The sequence below is a fragment of the Eulemur rufifrons genome, chromosome 3 (assembly GCF_041146395.1).
Source record: "Eulemur rufifrons isolate Redbay chromosome 3, OSU_ERuf_1, whole genome shotgun sequence".
NCBI classification, from domain to species: domain Eukaryota; kingdom Metazoa; phylum Chordata; class Mammalia; order Primates; family Lemuridae; genus Eulemur; species Eulemur rufifrons.
Window position 1 is genome coordinate 9,885,823 of NC_090985.1, and position 15,921 is coordinate 9,901,743.

At 41.6% G+C, this 15,921-nt stretch overlaps 1 protein-coding gene across 3 annotated transcripts in view; it reads left to right on the plus strand.

Moving 5' to 3' along the window:
- SV2B (synaptic vesicle glycoprotein 2B) overlaps positions 1 to 9,726 on the plus strand; it is a 55,437-nt gene extending 45,711 nt beyond the window's left edge. For 2 of the 3 annotated variants that reach the window (XM_069465760.1, XM_069465762.1), the window contains 3 exons: positions 3,782 to 3,982; positions 7,122 to 7,281; positions 9,543 to 9,726. In XM_069465760.1, coding sequence (XP_069321861.1) covers positions 3,782 to 3,982; positions 7,122 to 7,281; positions 9,543 to 9,726 — 545 coding nt within the window. The remainder of the gene's footprint in view (positions 1 to 3,781; positions 3,983 to 7,121; positions 7,282 to 9,542) is intronic. The other variant, XM_069465761.1, reaches the window with a different exon arrangement.
- Positions 9,727 to 15,921: the final 6,195 nt, after the last annotated feature.

Here is a 15,921-nt window from a genome sequence, read left to right on the forward strand (position 1 = left end):
CCACTCATGTATTGATGGGCACTTGGGTTGTTTCCACATCTTTGCAATTGTGAATTGTGCTGCTATAAACATTCAAGTGCAGGTGACTTTTTTTTATAGAATGTCTTTTTTTCCTCTGGGTAAATACACAGTAGTGGGATTGCTGGATCAAATGGTAGTTCTATTTTTAGTTCTTTGAGGTATTTCCATACTACTTTCCATAGAGGTTGTACTGGTTTGCAGTCCCACCAGCAATGTTTGAATGTTCCTATTTTTCCATGTCCACACCAACATTTGTTGTTTTGGGACTTTTTGATAATATTTCTAGAGTTCTTACTAGAGTTAAGTGATTCTCATTGTGGTTTTGATTTGCATTTCCCTGATGATTAGAGATGTTGAGCATTTTTTCATATGTTTGTTGGCCATTAGTCTATCTTCTTTTGAAAAATTTCTGTTCATGTCTTTTGCCCACTTTTTAATGGGGTTGTTTGATTTTTTTCTTGCTGATTTACTTGAGTTCTTTATAGATTCTAGTTATCATCCCTTTATCAGATGTAGAGCATGCAAATATTTTCTCCCATTCTGTAGGTTGTCTATTCTCTCTGTTGATTTTTTCCTTGGCTGTGCAGAAGCTTTTTAATTTGATCAGGTCTCATTTATTTATTTTTGTTGTTGCTGTGATTGCCTTTGGGGTCTTCTTCATAAATTCTTTCCCTAGGCTTATAAGAGTTTTTTCAACATTTTCTTCTAGAATTCTTATGGTTTAATGCTTTAGGTTTAAGTCTGTTATCCATCATAAATTGATTTTTGTGAGTGGTAAGAGGTGTGGATCATGATTCAGTCTTCTACATGTGGCTATCCAATTTTTCCTGCATCATCTATTGAATAGGAATTTTCCCCCCAGTGTATGTTTTTGTCTGCTTTCTCAAAGATCATATGGCAATATGAGGATGGTTTTGTATCTGGGCTTTCTGTTCTGATCCAGTGGTCTATGTCTCTGTTCTTGTGCCAGTATCATGCTGTTTTGGTTACTATAGCCTTGTGGTATAGCTTGAAGTCTGGTAAAGTGATGCCTCCCGATTTGTTCTTTTTGCTTAAGGCTGCTTTGGCTATTCAGGGTCTTTTTTGGTTCCATATGAATTATTCCATAGAATTATTTTTTCTAGATCTGCAAAAAAATGACATTGGCATTTTAATGGAGATTGCATTGAATCTGTAAATCACTTTGGGTAGTATAGACATTTTAACTACGTTGATTCTGCCAATCCATGAACATGATAAGTTTTTCCATATGTTTACATCCTCTATGATTTCCTTCCTCAGTGTTTCATAGTTCTCCCTGTAGAGGTCTTTTCCCTCCTTGGTTAAATATATTCCTAGGTATTTTATTTTCTTTGTTGCTATTGTAAAAGGTATTGAGTCTTTGATTTGATTTTCAGCTTGAGTGTTGTAGGTGTATGGGAATGCTACTGATTTGTATGTATTGATTTTGTAACCTGAGACTTTGCTGAATTTATTTATCAATTCCAAGAGGCTCTTGGCAGAATCTTTAGGGTTTTCTAGATATAAGATCACCTACCATTTGATCCAGCAATCCCACTACGAGGTATTTACCTGAAGGAAAAAGAAGATATTTTATAAAGAAGACACTTGCACTTGAATGTTTATAGCAGCACAATTCACAATTGCAAAGATGTGGAAACAACCCAAGTGCCCATCAGTACATGAATGGATTAATAAAATGTGGTATATGTATACCATGGAGTATTACTCAGCCATTAAAAGAAATGGTAAACTAATACCTTTTGTAACAACCTGGATGGAATTGGAAATCATCCTCCTAAGTGAAGTATTGCAAGAATGGAAAAACAAACATGTACTCATTATTAAATTGGAACTAAATTATCAACATTCATGTGTACATATGGTAGTAAAATTCAATGGAAATCAATCAGGTGGGAGGAGGGAGAAGGGGATGGCTAAATTCACACCTAACAGGTACAATGCACACTATCTGGGTGATGGACACCCTGATAACTTTGACTCAAACTGTACAAATGTAATTCATGTAACCAAAATGTTGTACCCCTGTAATATTCTGAAAAAAATAATAAAATTTTTGCTAAAAAAAAAAAAAAAGCTCTATCACAAGCTTCAGGAGTAGGAAAGTATTCGTAGACACAAGTGCCAAGCCTTGGTGGGGAAGTGGGTTTTAGCCCTAGGTGTGGCACAAATTCAGTGCACAGCTTTTACAAGGCATTTAATATAACTATCTCAGTTTTATCACATATAAAATGAAAACAAAATTTCCAGCCAAATGAGACTGATGCTATACACTAAGTGTCTTTGGTAGGAACAGAGGAGGACACAGATAAAAACCAGCATTCTGGGAGGGCTGCATTTTATGCATGAACCTTGCATAATTTGAAACTTACAAAATTCACAACTCATGTTCTCACAGTAATAAATGAAAAGAGAAAATTACATGTGTTCACATTTTGTACATAAAGTGAGATGCTAAGAACATTTTAATATCATACTGTTTCATATTTCCATGATTAAAAAGAATCACAAAGTTCTACCACTTCACCACCCTTTGTTACTTTTACTGCGCTCATGATAAATTAATAACATACCAAGTGGAGTTGGGATTTAAGGAAACTAACTGAGCTTTCTCAGGGGCTTTACCTAAATTGTCTCACTTGAGAAATGTGCTATTATCATTCCCATCTTATAGCTAAGGAAACCGAGAACTAAGCAACTTGCTCAAGGCCACTAGCAAATTGGGAGAGTTTGGATTCATTCCTCAATTGTTTGGCTCTGAAGTCTGAACTACTTACTTCTAGATCTATGCTTTGTTCCTGGCATTAGCACTAAGGAGTAGTTTATACAAGAACATCTTTTTCATCTCTGAAAATAGCCTCAAAAGTTCAATAGTTGGTCTCTAAATATGCCCCAGTCTCTTAATAATTTGTTATGAGACTTACCTTACTGAATTTTCTTTTAACCTGAATTTAATGAGTTCCAGAAATTTATTATGTCATTAAAAACTGGCTTATCCTTTTATTCTTTCAAGTGTTAATGATGCCTCTACGTTTGCATATTCTTAATACGGGGATTTTTGTAAACACGTGTAGTCAGGAAATGTCAGAGCTGGGAGAAGCAATGGGAATAATCAAGTGTACTCTAATTTTACAGGTAGAGGCCCAGGGAGGTTAAAGAGGATCAATGGCAGTGTGAGCTCCCCTAACACAAGTTTCCAAGGAGCCTGTTTATTACTCTTTCGGTTAGAACAGCTGGACTCAGAAGGTGTCAGAAGACTTGCAAACTGGTTCCAAAGCACATGGTTTTTATTTTTTAAGAGTGTTAAGGTTTCTGCACAGACTACAGCATGGGCCCTGGAGTGGTTGGCTCAGTCTGGACCCAACTCTCTTGTGTTCTGCTTCCCTAAGCTGGGTAGCCTCAGAGAAGTGCCCAGCTGCTGTGACCCTCAGTGTCACCTGTTGGGTAAAACAGGACTGTTATCCGGCTGCAGAGAAGGTGTATTTTATTAAAACATCCCTCAATTAATGTCACTTTCATTTCCCCTTGCTTATAGGAACTTGAACAGGTCATTACATTTTTGGAAGTTTCTCTATTCATCCATACCCGGCCACACATTATCTTGACTTTGAGGCTATCTGAGTAGCAAAGGTTGGCACAGCCTGCCCATAGAATGGGAGGTAATTTCAGCTCTGCCTCTGCCCTTCTTTCCCCTGCTACCTTCTGCTTACAAAAACCAAAAGTTTCCTTCTTTCCCCAGACCTCTATGAGCATAAGTTCATCAACTGTCGATTTATCAACTCCACCTTTCTGGAGCAGAAGGAGGGCTGCCACATGGACATGGAGCAAGACAATGACTTCCTGATTTACCTCGTCAGCTTCCTGGGCAGCCTGTCTGTCTTGCCTGGGAACATCATTTCTGCCCTGCTAATGGACAGAATCGGAAGGCTCAAGATGATCGGTGAGTTGTTCGTTGTGTCACATCTGGGGGTTCCAATGGGCTGGGCTAGGGTCGTTTCATGTGTATTAAAGTAGTGGAATTTTTCCTTTTATTAAAGAATTCTTTCATGGAAAACCAAACAAGTAAGATTGAACCTGCTGCTGTAGAGCCAGGGATACATGTCTGTAGAACCCCAGGGCTCCCTGGAAATAGCCTGAGACCTTTGGTTCAGGCAAGGGACTTTTCTTTATTTTCTGACTGAGAAATTCTGTGATAGTCACTTATTCTATTAGCACTTCAACAGGGGTATTAACTACATCCATCCTACCTCTTCATAAGAATATTGTCAGAAAAGCATATAAAATGCTCTTAGATGAAAGTTTGATGGTTGAAGATAAATTGTATTACTTTTATTATTTAATAGTAATACCAGTTTGGGCTTTGGAGTTGGACAGACCCATATTGAAATCTTGTCACTTAAAGGCTGTGTGACTTCGAACATGTTCGTTTACTTCTCAGGGCCTCAGTTTCCTTATTTATGAGACGAGGAAAACTGTAGCTAGCTGGCAGGGTTTTGTGAGGATTGAACGTAAGGTACCCCAAGCATCTTGTAATGCTCGGCACATTGTAGGTTCTCCAAAATAGTAGCGATCTTCATGTATGCCTGGCTTCATTCACCCAGGATTTGTAGCAGTTTAATAGAGAAACATATGCCATGCATGGTAAACAAGAAACAAAATGTATGCATTTAGGGCCAGAGAAAATGTACATAGCATATGAGTCAAGGCCAGGAATGGGGAAGTGGACAAAACATTAATAAACATGCCATTAAGGATCTGCCCTAGGGAATGTAGTCGATAAGGAAAATCTATACCAAGCTTTCTAGCAGCAATGCTGAAAGGGAAACAAAGTAAATCACACAGTCATGTTGTTGGAAAAGAGAAAATTGATCAAGTCTTCATGAGAAGGAAATCTCTTCCTGGCGTGTTGGCTCATACTGAATATCGGTATTATAAATAGTAGCATGCATATTCAGAACGGTGAGCACAAGGAATGCCTGTGATTTCAGCTTTTTAATCTTGTGGTGAGGGTAGGGAGTCATCTTTTAGGTATGGCAGACTGAGCTCTCTGCTCTGTCAGGGCAGTGCCCTGGTTAGTCCTGAGGTCCCCTGAGGGAAGGGACAATGGTTTACTAATTTCTGTAACCCCTGTGGCTGGTGCAGTGCCTGCCATAGAGTTGACACTTAGTGATGACACTGAACTGACCAGAACTGGTGAACATGGCCTCTTTCTTAGGTTAGCCTGACACACCAAGCTTTTATCAGAAGACCCTACAGGATGGCAACTTATAAAAATTCTGTTATACAACTGGGAGTCAGACAGCCGTCTCTGCTAAGATTAGCTTTATGAGTTTGCACAAATTCGTTTGCTTCTCTGAGTTTCCATTTAATAGGTGTTAAAATAAAAACTCTTTGCACCAGTGAGATAAGGGGTAGATAAGGGGTGTGAGAGGAGGTGTGTGACACATCTGCCATTTTGTCACCAGCCTTGTGGGTCCCAGAGTCTAACAGTGGATTCTATGGGCAGGTCCTGAAGTAGCTAAGGAAGTTCTGGGGAAGGCAGGGTCTACAGAGGTAGGGTGGGCATGTGTGTAAATGAGAATGGGGCATGCAGGCATGGACAGGACATTGTTGCCAGGTTGCTTGTGACCCCACAGATGCCAGTTTTCTCCCTTTCTAGTTGTATCCTAGCTGTTTGTAAAGCAGTTACCAGGCACCTGCTTACAGCCCTGCCTTCCCATAGTCACCAGAACCCAGGGGGACAGTTATCCTTTCCCAGCTCATTACCAAGCTCTGGCACTGGTCTGAGGGTGAGTGTCCAGCTGAGTCCCCCTCCCAGGGAGGCCTTTCTCACTGAGGCCAGGCTAGCTAGCCTTCTTGTTTCTTGCCATCCAGAGCACCTCCCTCCTGCAGGGTCCTGATGCTGGGTGAGGAGCTCACACCCCATTTCCCTGCTGGTTGCCTGGGACCTGCTTTCTTACCACCCTCTGCTAACCCTATTCCCACCCCATCTCCAGCTATTTTCTTGGTCTGCAACATGTTCTGTCACAACCTGAATCCACCTTGGACTTGGAGCTTGCATCCCAAGCTCCGCCAGGCTGGACTTACTGGGGTTGGGCAGGATTTGGTGCAGTCTTCTTTGGATGGGATCTCTGATCACCAGCCATATAAGAGCTGTCCTGCTTGTTCTCCATTTAGCCCATCTCCAACCCAGAGGTCAGGTCTGCCCTGCTCCGCCCTGCTCAGAGCCCTGGGAGGCTAACCCTGTGGACAGCATACTCAGAGTCCTGGAGGGGAAAGAGAACTCACTAGATGGTTTGGCCAACATCTCCCCATTTCTTCACTTACCACTCACCCTCCCCCAGGCCTTGGGATCCAACATTCTACTCGCTGCTTCCATGAACTGCCATGAAGTTCCAACTGAACTTCCAGGGGTTCAACTGCTTTAGATTCCACATACAAATGAGATCATGCGGTATTTGTCTTTCTGTACCTAGCTTATTTTACTTAGCATAATGTCCTCCAGGTTCATCCATGCTATCACAATAACAGAATTTCCTCCTTTTTAAAGGCTTTTTAAAGCACTGTGCATACAGGCCACATTTTCTTTATCTATTTATCCATCTATTGATGGACACTTAGATTGATTCCATATCTTGGCTGTTGTGAATAACGCTGCAGTGAACATGAGAGTGCAGATTTCTCTTTGACACACTGATTTCAAATTGAGAATGGGTTTTCGTAACCGATACTGATGTACCTAAAGCACCTATGACAATGTCTGTCACGTAATAAATTCTCAACAAATACCTCCATCTGCGCCTTCCCCAGTCACTCTGGGCTGGGCAGCACCTTAGAGCGGCAATTTCAAAATCCTTCCTGGAGGCTAACTCTGGTGCTCTGACACATGCAGAGGACTCCAATCCCTTGGCCAGGGTGCCATGTGAGGGTGCAAGCAGTGCTATTTCCGTGTGGAGAATAAACCTAATACTTTAGGTAACCTGTTACTTCAGGTGTACCTTTGGGAGGGGAGATGGACAAGAATGGCCTTGTTCAAGATGGTCTTCATGTTTCTTTCTGCCCTTGGACTCCCTCTGCAGGTGGCTCCATGCTGATCTCAGCGGTCTGCTGCTTCTTCCTGTTTTTTGGCAACAGTGAGTCTGCGATGATTGGCTGGCAGTGCCTGTTTTGTGGGACCAGCATTGCTTCCTGGAATGCTCTGGATGTGATCACCGTGGAGCTGTATCCCACCAACCAGAGGTCAGTTCTTCCCTGGGTTTCCATCTAGGACTTGTTGGGACTTCTTTGGCCGGAAGTCTACCTGCTCACTAGATCCTGCACCATGCACGGCCATTATGGTCTTCCTGGTGTTCCATGAACAAGACGTTTCCTAGGTTGTTGAGTTTCTCCTGCATGGGGGCTGTCATAGACCTGGAAGTGGGAGAACTAGGCCTCGATAGGGTTGGGTGGATGGCAAGAAGCAAAGGACAAGAGCAAACTGTCCAGGAGAGAGGAGTAAGAGTAAAAAATTGGCAAAACCATATGTATCATGTAATCCACAAGAGAGGTGAGAGTAGACCTGCCAAGGGGAGAGAAAGCAAAGAGGTGGAGAACTAGAATAGCACAGGGTGAGGGCAGGGAGAGGACAAAAGGTGGGGATGAGGCACAGAGGGCTGGGGCATTTGCACAGCTAGTGGCAGGATGCCCAGGGTTTATTTTTATTTTGTGCAGGTCATATGGGAAGAGGTCTGGTCTAAAAGCTTAGGGCCAAGGCCATTACTTTGTAATTGTGTCTCTGCTTGGAGGGAGAATTGTGAATTTTAAGGATAGCAGATAAGAGACCCCATGGTCAAAAAGGAATGTGAGGTGGTGTGGAAGGTGGGTAAATGAAATTCCGCAAAAAACCTTAGTGATATTTCTAAACTTGGTGACAGAGGGATATAGGCAACTGTGGCAAAACACAACATATCATATTTGGAGCCCCACTCCTTTGAATCAAAGGATGGCTAAGTTTTACAAAAAATAAGGAGGGATTCATTATTATGTGAATGGGATGTGATTTTACATCTAGGAAACCTAAGAAAATTAACTAAAGAGACTACTAGAAACTATTAGATAATTTGGTCAGATGGTCAGTAATAAAACTAACTTCATAATGTATAGGTTTTAAAATTTATCAAAAAAATTACAAATGCAATTGAAATTAATTTAATAATGGAAGAAATCATAAAATAATTAAGAGTCAATTCAATGAGTGAAACACTTTCATGAAGAAAACTGTAAAGCTTTACTAGGAGATATAAAGGCAGACAAATATATGTCAAGATATACCTCATTTTGGGTAAGAAGGGTCAATCTTACAAAAATGTCAAATTTTCTTTAGTTTTTCTCTTACTTAGAAAAGTCACTGTAAATTCAATGAGCTTTTTCCTCTGGGAACTTGAAAAAAGTTTATTTGGAAAAACACGCATGAGAAAATATCCAAGAAAATATTAAAACAAACAGAAAGACTGGGCTGGTGATTATAAGGCTGCCATGTGGTACAGTTATAGACAAAGATGTAAGAGGAATTTTAAGTCCAAAAATAGACCCACATTCTTAATAAACTTGTGGTATGAAAAAGAAACATCTTACTTCAGCTGGAGAGAGAGAGTATTGGGAATATTGCATCTGAATATAGATAGGGTCACAAAAGTATCAATGGTTGATAACAGGAATCACTAGGAAGTGTGATTGCAGGATAATAATTAGGGCTTAGGTTTTTGCCTTGGGTTACAGAAACCCCAAATAACCGCAGCCTTAAAAGGTAGGCATTGCATTTTTCTCTCCTGTGAAGAGGCCAGAGTAGGCAGTGCAGGTTTTTTTTCTGTCTCATTATTCTTCTTTGCCTGGACTCAGCCATGGTCTGTCTGTGTTCCACGAAGCAGGGTATAAGAAAAAGGATGAAGGAGAACAGTGCAAAAGGCCCACTCATGCATGACCTCCCTTAAGGAATTTTCTCCAGATCCGCCACTTGCACTTAACATTCTATTGGCCAAAACTAAGTCACATGGCCATACTCACAGCAAGGGATTCTGGGAAATGTAGTCTTCTATTTGGAGACATGCTATTTGAGGACATCTAGCAGTCTCTGCTGCAAGAGGATTGAGAATGTTATCGGGGGAACACTTACATTTTCCGCCTTGCATATGTCTTCATTCTTTCAGGATTTCTACAATAAGTGTGTAAAAAATTTAAAAAGAGATGTATTTGAAAAGAAAAAGAAAAAGCTTGAAGGAAGTACTCCAAAATGTTAATTGAGGTCATTGCCTTTCAGTTAAAAGGCCAGACATCCCTGCATCTTTATGTTATTCTGCATTTCCAAATTTGATTAAAATGAGAATGCATTATTTTTATATTTAGGAAAAAATTCCCTCCCACACCTCCTCCTACCCCCACAACCAGGAAAAGAAGGAACCCAGTTCCACTCACCTAATGAGGTCCAGAATTTCAGAATTATTTACTTTCCTCTTCTTTTACAGGGCAACAGCCTTTGGCATCCTCAACGGATTGTGCAAATTTGGCGCCATCCTGGGAAACACCATCTTTGCTTCTTTTGTTGGGATAACCAAAGTGGTCCCCATCCTTCTGGCCGCTGCTTCTCTGGTTGGGGGTGGCCTGATTGCCCTTCGACTGCCAGAGACTCGAGAACAAGTCCTGATGTGAACAATCTATGGGGAAAGGAAAGGTTGAAAGAATCTTGTCCAGGACACGTAAATGCATCCACACTTCCTGCCTGTCACTGTCCGGAGGACACCTTGGGTAGCACAGGAGGAGAAGTTGATTTTGTGACCCTTAGTTTAGGACTCACGTCAGCTGTCAATGTGTTTGTAACTCAGGTGACTGATTTGGGGGTGCCCTGAGCCACCCTTAGGATCACAGAGCTGCGTGTTTGGCTTCAGGTCTCCCCAGCCCAAGGCAGGGGAGGCCCCTTCCTTGAGCGCACACACTAAGCAGGGAGTGCGCATTTCCCTAAGTGAAGTGCAAGGACTTATTTGCATTTCAAAAGGAATTTGAGGATGAGAAACACTCAAGCTCTTCCATAAAGCTCCTTGGAGCCCAGTGATTAAACAAATCGTCTTGGCTGGAAGTTAGAATCATTATGTGAGCATTGGGCTTGAAGTACAGGATACATATATTTTTGCATTTAAGAGTGTCACCTATCATATTTTCCACTTGAAAATTGGCACAGTAGCATTGAAAATACTCTAATATAGAAAGCCAAATATTTGAGCAATACCTATACAGATCTCTCTTTCCCCTAAGTGTCCTAAGCTTTCCATGAGGATTAGGTGATAAATTTAAGAATGATATTTATTTCTATTTTGCTCTATTCAATATAACTTAATGGGATAGGTGTTCTGTAAACTAAGTTTGTATATAACTTTACTTGGGTTTAATTGCCACGGATGGTGTCTGCAAATATTGCCAGCTAAAATTAGCCATATTTTGGGAGAACTTGGTGTTTGAGGTCCCAGGAAATTAGGTCTGATTGAATGAAATGCAAACACAATTTCTTATAGCCATTTAACTTGCTGTCTGGAGGATGCACTTAACAAACTCATGTTGTACAGTTCATTTAATCCAGGCGCTTTTCTTCGTGCGGGTGGAGTGCGTAGTTACTTTTCTCTCTTACCCAGATCACTTGTGAAACTCAAGCTCACCATCTTCAATACTGGCGTTCGAGTTTGCTGCTCACCCAGAAGGAACATTGAGAAGTGTCCAGTGGCCTCTGGCGCTCTTTGTAGGTGATAATCAAACAACATGGGGGACTGAGGGAGGGATGGGGAAGTGCAGCCACAGTTCTTCCAAGTGTAAATACTTTCTGCTTGTTTTAGCAGCAAAACGCTATCCATGTTCGTTATAATGGTCAGGTCCCATGAGAAATCTATGCTATGTGTTCGGGGCTTTGGAAACAGAGCCCATGGAGTGGGAGTTAGGGAGCTAGTGGAGGTCAAATATGTTTTTCTTCAGTGCTTTAAGAGACTCTTTCCTGAAATCCAGTTAGGAACACGAAGAGGGTTATGAGTAGGGAGGAGCCAAGGACAGACTGCTCTGGCCAGTGGCAGCAATCGACTGATTGCTGCTTCAGTCAAAAGACTGAAGTCTTGAGAACATGGAAGAGAAACAACTTTTTGGTCCTCAGAACTGTCTAGCAGGGGGAGGGGACAGTGAGCTATGAACTCCTGCCACTGGAGGTGAATTTGCCCAGGTCCAGTGAACGTCAGTTTGCAAGAACTAGTTCTTGGAGCTGATTTGCAATGCTCTCAATGGCCATAAAGTGCCACATTTTCCCTAACAGAGATCTCCAAATATTTAAAACAGAATAATAATGGCTGCATTGAGTGTTTTCCCAGTTTTGGAGAAATGTGTAGGTCCTGTGATAGCTTCAGGCCATCTTTCTGTAATTTTCTCAGTTAACAGGTTGGCAGGGGTAAATTTTATGACACCTCTCCACCCTCCATTTGAGATCAGTTGTAATGGTTAATGTGTTTACTCTGTGTCTCTTGAATCCCACCTATTCATTCAACTCTGATTTGACACCCTGATTCCCCTAAATATATATATATATATATGAAATATATAAATATACCACTGTGTATTAATGTTTCTCTCAGTGTTTTTTAGGGGTTACCTAACACAGTGCAATGTTGACATGAGAGGCCTGGTGTAATATAGTTGTAATATACTTTCCATATTCTTGTGATATGAAGTACAGTGGCTGGGTTCATAAAAGAGAATTGTGTACATATGGGATTACAACATCTCTTACAACATTATTCTTCAATAGGATAATATAATTCGATGAGAAGCTACCACTTAAGAAATTTTCAAGCCAGAGCCTGCATTTCTAGTTAAGATGGATCTTATAAATTTAAAATCTGATTAATTTTTGAGTGCTGGGGTGGCTGCAATAATTTAGGGGTTGACTCCATGTGGCTTCCAAACTCTAACTTCTACATTATCTTTATGGCTCCTTAAACCAAACACCTAACCAACCGAGGGAAATTCCCGTCTCATCCATCACTTAGGCCTTTGTAAAGGGTGCAGCCAAGCTTTTCCCATGAATGATTGTCTGGCATAAGTACCTGGCCACTTCTTAAGTGCTGTCACTCCTGCTGAGATAAATGTGTCTTTAAAAATAGTCTCCGTGGCAGGTCACTGGGAGATAATGTACAGCATTCCTGGTCATCCACCCTTTTCCACTTCATTTTCTACCCGGAGAAACTCCCCGTGTCGGCCGTGGGGGGTGGGGGTTAAAGGGACAAGGCTCTCCTTTGTCGAGCAAATCTGTTCACAGTTCATGATGATGTATTTTACGATGCTCAGTTTGGGAGTAGTTGCTTTTCGTAGTCTCAACTGTATTGTGTCATCTCCTGATGCTGATTTTTGATCTTATGTTTTATTAAAAATAATTAGTGAAAGAGGTGTGCCTGTTTGTGACGTTTGTAGCACATTATCCTGAGGTCATGTGATAGATAAATAACCGCAAACCTAGGTTCCCTGGTACCTTGTGTTAGTTCGTCAAAACTAATAATATAAATCACTGGAAGCAAACCTTTAAGAACTGGGCTTAGAGATTATTTTCGGGCACTAAGCTCTCTTCTGTATTTCCTAAATTGACTGAATCAGCTGGGAGAAATGTGGAGCATAACTTCCTTCACCTTTTTATGTTTTGCTTATGGAGACCTCGAGAGCTTAGATGATGTGACCGAGGTTACAAGTAGCGCTGGGTGTGCGTTACGAGGCCCACCCGCGGTGCTTGCTCTACAGTTCTGGACTAGTCCCTGGGTCACTGACACCCTATGACAGAACTCTCCATACAGTGCCTGAGCAATAGGACAATGTGACAAACACTTCCTTCCCCTGGGGCCATTCATTGAATACTCACTTGGTTTTACCTCGAATGAGTGCAAGGATCAGTATAAACATGGAAAGGTTAGTAATTATCCACCTATTCATTCATTCATTTAACAAATCCTTATGCAGACTCTCTGCTAAGCCTGAGGACACGGTGGTGAAAAAATTGGTCACAGTTCCTGTTTCCTGCCTCAGCCCACTTAGAGCGAGTGGGCAAGTGGATGTTAAATTGGCTGCAAACACAGAGCACAGTGACCTTACAATCAGCGCAGCTTTTGTTTGTAAGAAGGTTCTTAACTACTCTAGCTGTCAGCTGTGGTTTTCCCAACGTGGTTGCTCCCTCCCGTTCCTCTTTTCCTAAAGGAGAGCGCCAATTTCTTATCTTTATAAACCAGGTAAGGGAAAAGATGCACTTGCTCATCTTCTATAGATGTAATCAGTTTTTAGCCAATTTTACAGAAAGTTTTACATGGCCGAAGGGATGGGGCCAGGGATGCAAGCAGGACATTTGTTAGTGGGGCAGGATGCCCGGGCGCCCTGGGAAAGGTGTTTCTACCTCCACTTCTGGCTTTTCTAGGAGCCATCTGTGCTACCTGAGCTAACAACTGAGGCAATATTGGGGATTTAGTGAGGATTAGGTTGGATGGCGTAGAACTGAAAACCCAAAAGAGCCGATTTATAAGTTTATAATAAGTTAAAGGTTTATTTTAGCTCTCGTATGAAGGGAATCTGGAGGAAAGAAAGTCATGCTTGATCTGATCATTGGGCTGCCTCATGGGCTGAGAGGACTGCTGAGGCGCCGGTCCTCACATCCATGATTCAGGCAGGAAGCAGAAGGAAGGGCAAGGGGGAAAGGAGCTGCGCCTCCCAGCTGAACCATCCTCCCTTGACACTGTTCTCCTGGAAGCCACGCCTGGTCACTTCCAGGTGTGTATCACCGACCTCCCTTTGCTGCAGGGGAGGCGGGGAAATGTGGTATTTACTGGGAACATTGCCACCCTTCCTCCAAATTGAGGGTCTTGGCACTAAGGGAGAAAGCCAGAAAGGTTAGGTAGATCTATGCTTCTTAAACTTTTGTGTGCCTCAGAATCAGCTGGAATGGTGTTAGAGCTCACACTGCTGGGCCCCACCCCCAGCAGTCCTGATTTGGTAAATCTGGGGTGGGGTCTGAGAATTTGCATTTTTAATAAACTCCCAGGTGATGTAGATGGTGTCAGTCCTCAAGCCGTATTTTGAGTACCACTGACACCCTGCCGATAGGCAGTACTTTGATTTGTTAGGGGAAGTCCGATTGCTCTGATAACTTAAAATCAGCCCAACCAGAAACTCACAAAAGCTGGCAGCCATGAAAAGTGATCACCATCTTCCTAGAGTTCAGAGACTAGTGGCAGTGCAACAGTAACTCAAAAAGGTCAGTAAAAATATTTCCTTTCCTAGAAACTGCTTGGTTTTACTCAGGCCTTGTCCTTACGGGCCCATGTCTGGTGTGGGGCTCTGATTATACTTCCAAGGCTCGGCAGAGGCTGAGCCCTTTCACCTGGGGGTTGGTGAGCTCCATTTCGGCCATTTCCACCTGGCAACGATTTTTTGTAGGCAAACATGCTTGTGGCACATTGTCATTCATTGGGCTTTATAATGGGACTCTTTGATCCTAAAAGCTTTCCCCTACCTAGGGACACATAGGGGTGATGAAGGCATGGGCAGATGTGAGCCTGACCTGCTGACAGTCAACCTGAGCTTGCTTGGAAAGGACTCTCGAAAAGGGTGAAAAGCTTTCTCCTTTAGAGAGGAGAAAGACTGAGTGGGCTCGGTCCCTCCACGGAGATCTCACGTTACACAGATTTACGGACTCGCTACCGTGATGCCCCCACTTCCAAAACACTGTGCTATCTCACATGGAGGCACAGCCCTAGGAGCAGTTTGGAAAATAAATCACACAAAGCCTTCGATTTTAAGGCAAGCTTAGAGCAGGTTTTGTTTAATTTGAGGAGGCACGGCGGGGAATTTCTATGCATGGCTTTTGTGGCAGCGGTGAGGTTTCGGAAAAGATTAATGATGAAATGAAACAGACTAGAGCTACCCACAAATGTTAAATGGAGATATAAAAGTTGTTATAGTCATTGCTAATTACAGAATGAGCGAGAGATTTATTTAGCAGGACCATCCTATACCCTCTAGAAGGTTCAATTTGTGATCTGGAGAACAAAGAGTTACCATCATCTCACCTTAAAACGCACATTAAGCTGTCCATTTACCTTTGGTCCTACTGGCTTAGAATATTTTAAAATTTCAGAGACCATAAATATGTATTCCTTTAGAAGGCAAAGGTCTTTCAGGAGCTGGCCTCTACCAAAGTTAATGTGGTCACCGCTTTTGATAATTGTGCTAGGTAAGAGGTTTATTTAATCACAAGCACTGTGGCTCAGGAGAGCGAGCCACTCAAAAATGAATGCTTTATCCTCCACTTCTTACATATGATATATAATCTCAGTCATTCAGATTTCCCTAAATCAGCATTAGTGATCATTTCAATAGGGTAGGAACAAAAGGCCTATAACAATAGCTCCCCAAATCACCACAAAATGCAAAAAAAGATAAGTATGTGAAGTAATGCATATGTTAAATAGCTTGATTTAGTCACTCCACAATGTATGCATATATCAAAACATCATGTACATCATAAATATATACAATTTTTACTTGTCAATTAAAAATAGAAATAAATAAAAATTGCTTTCCAGGAAAATTAGATTTTGGACTGTATCACAAAGGAATTGCTTAAAAATGCTTAGAAAAACAATTGGTAAGTAATTGATCCACAAATTACAAATGACTCTTAGTTATTAAAGCATTTCTCTAAAAGAATGGCAAAGCAAATTCTATAGACTCCCAAAGTGCTGAGAATGGTAAAACTATACTTCTTTAAAATGTATCTTATGATATATTTATTGGTATTCTAGTGATTTTAAGAAAGATAATATTCAGAAACCTAAGTTCTAC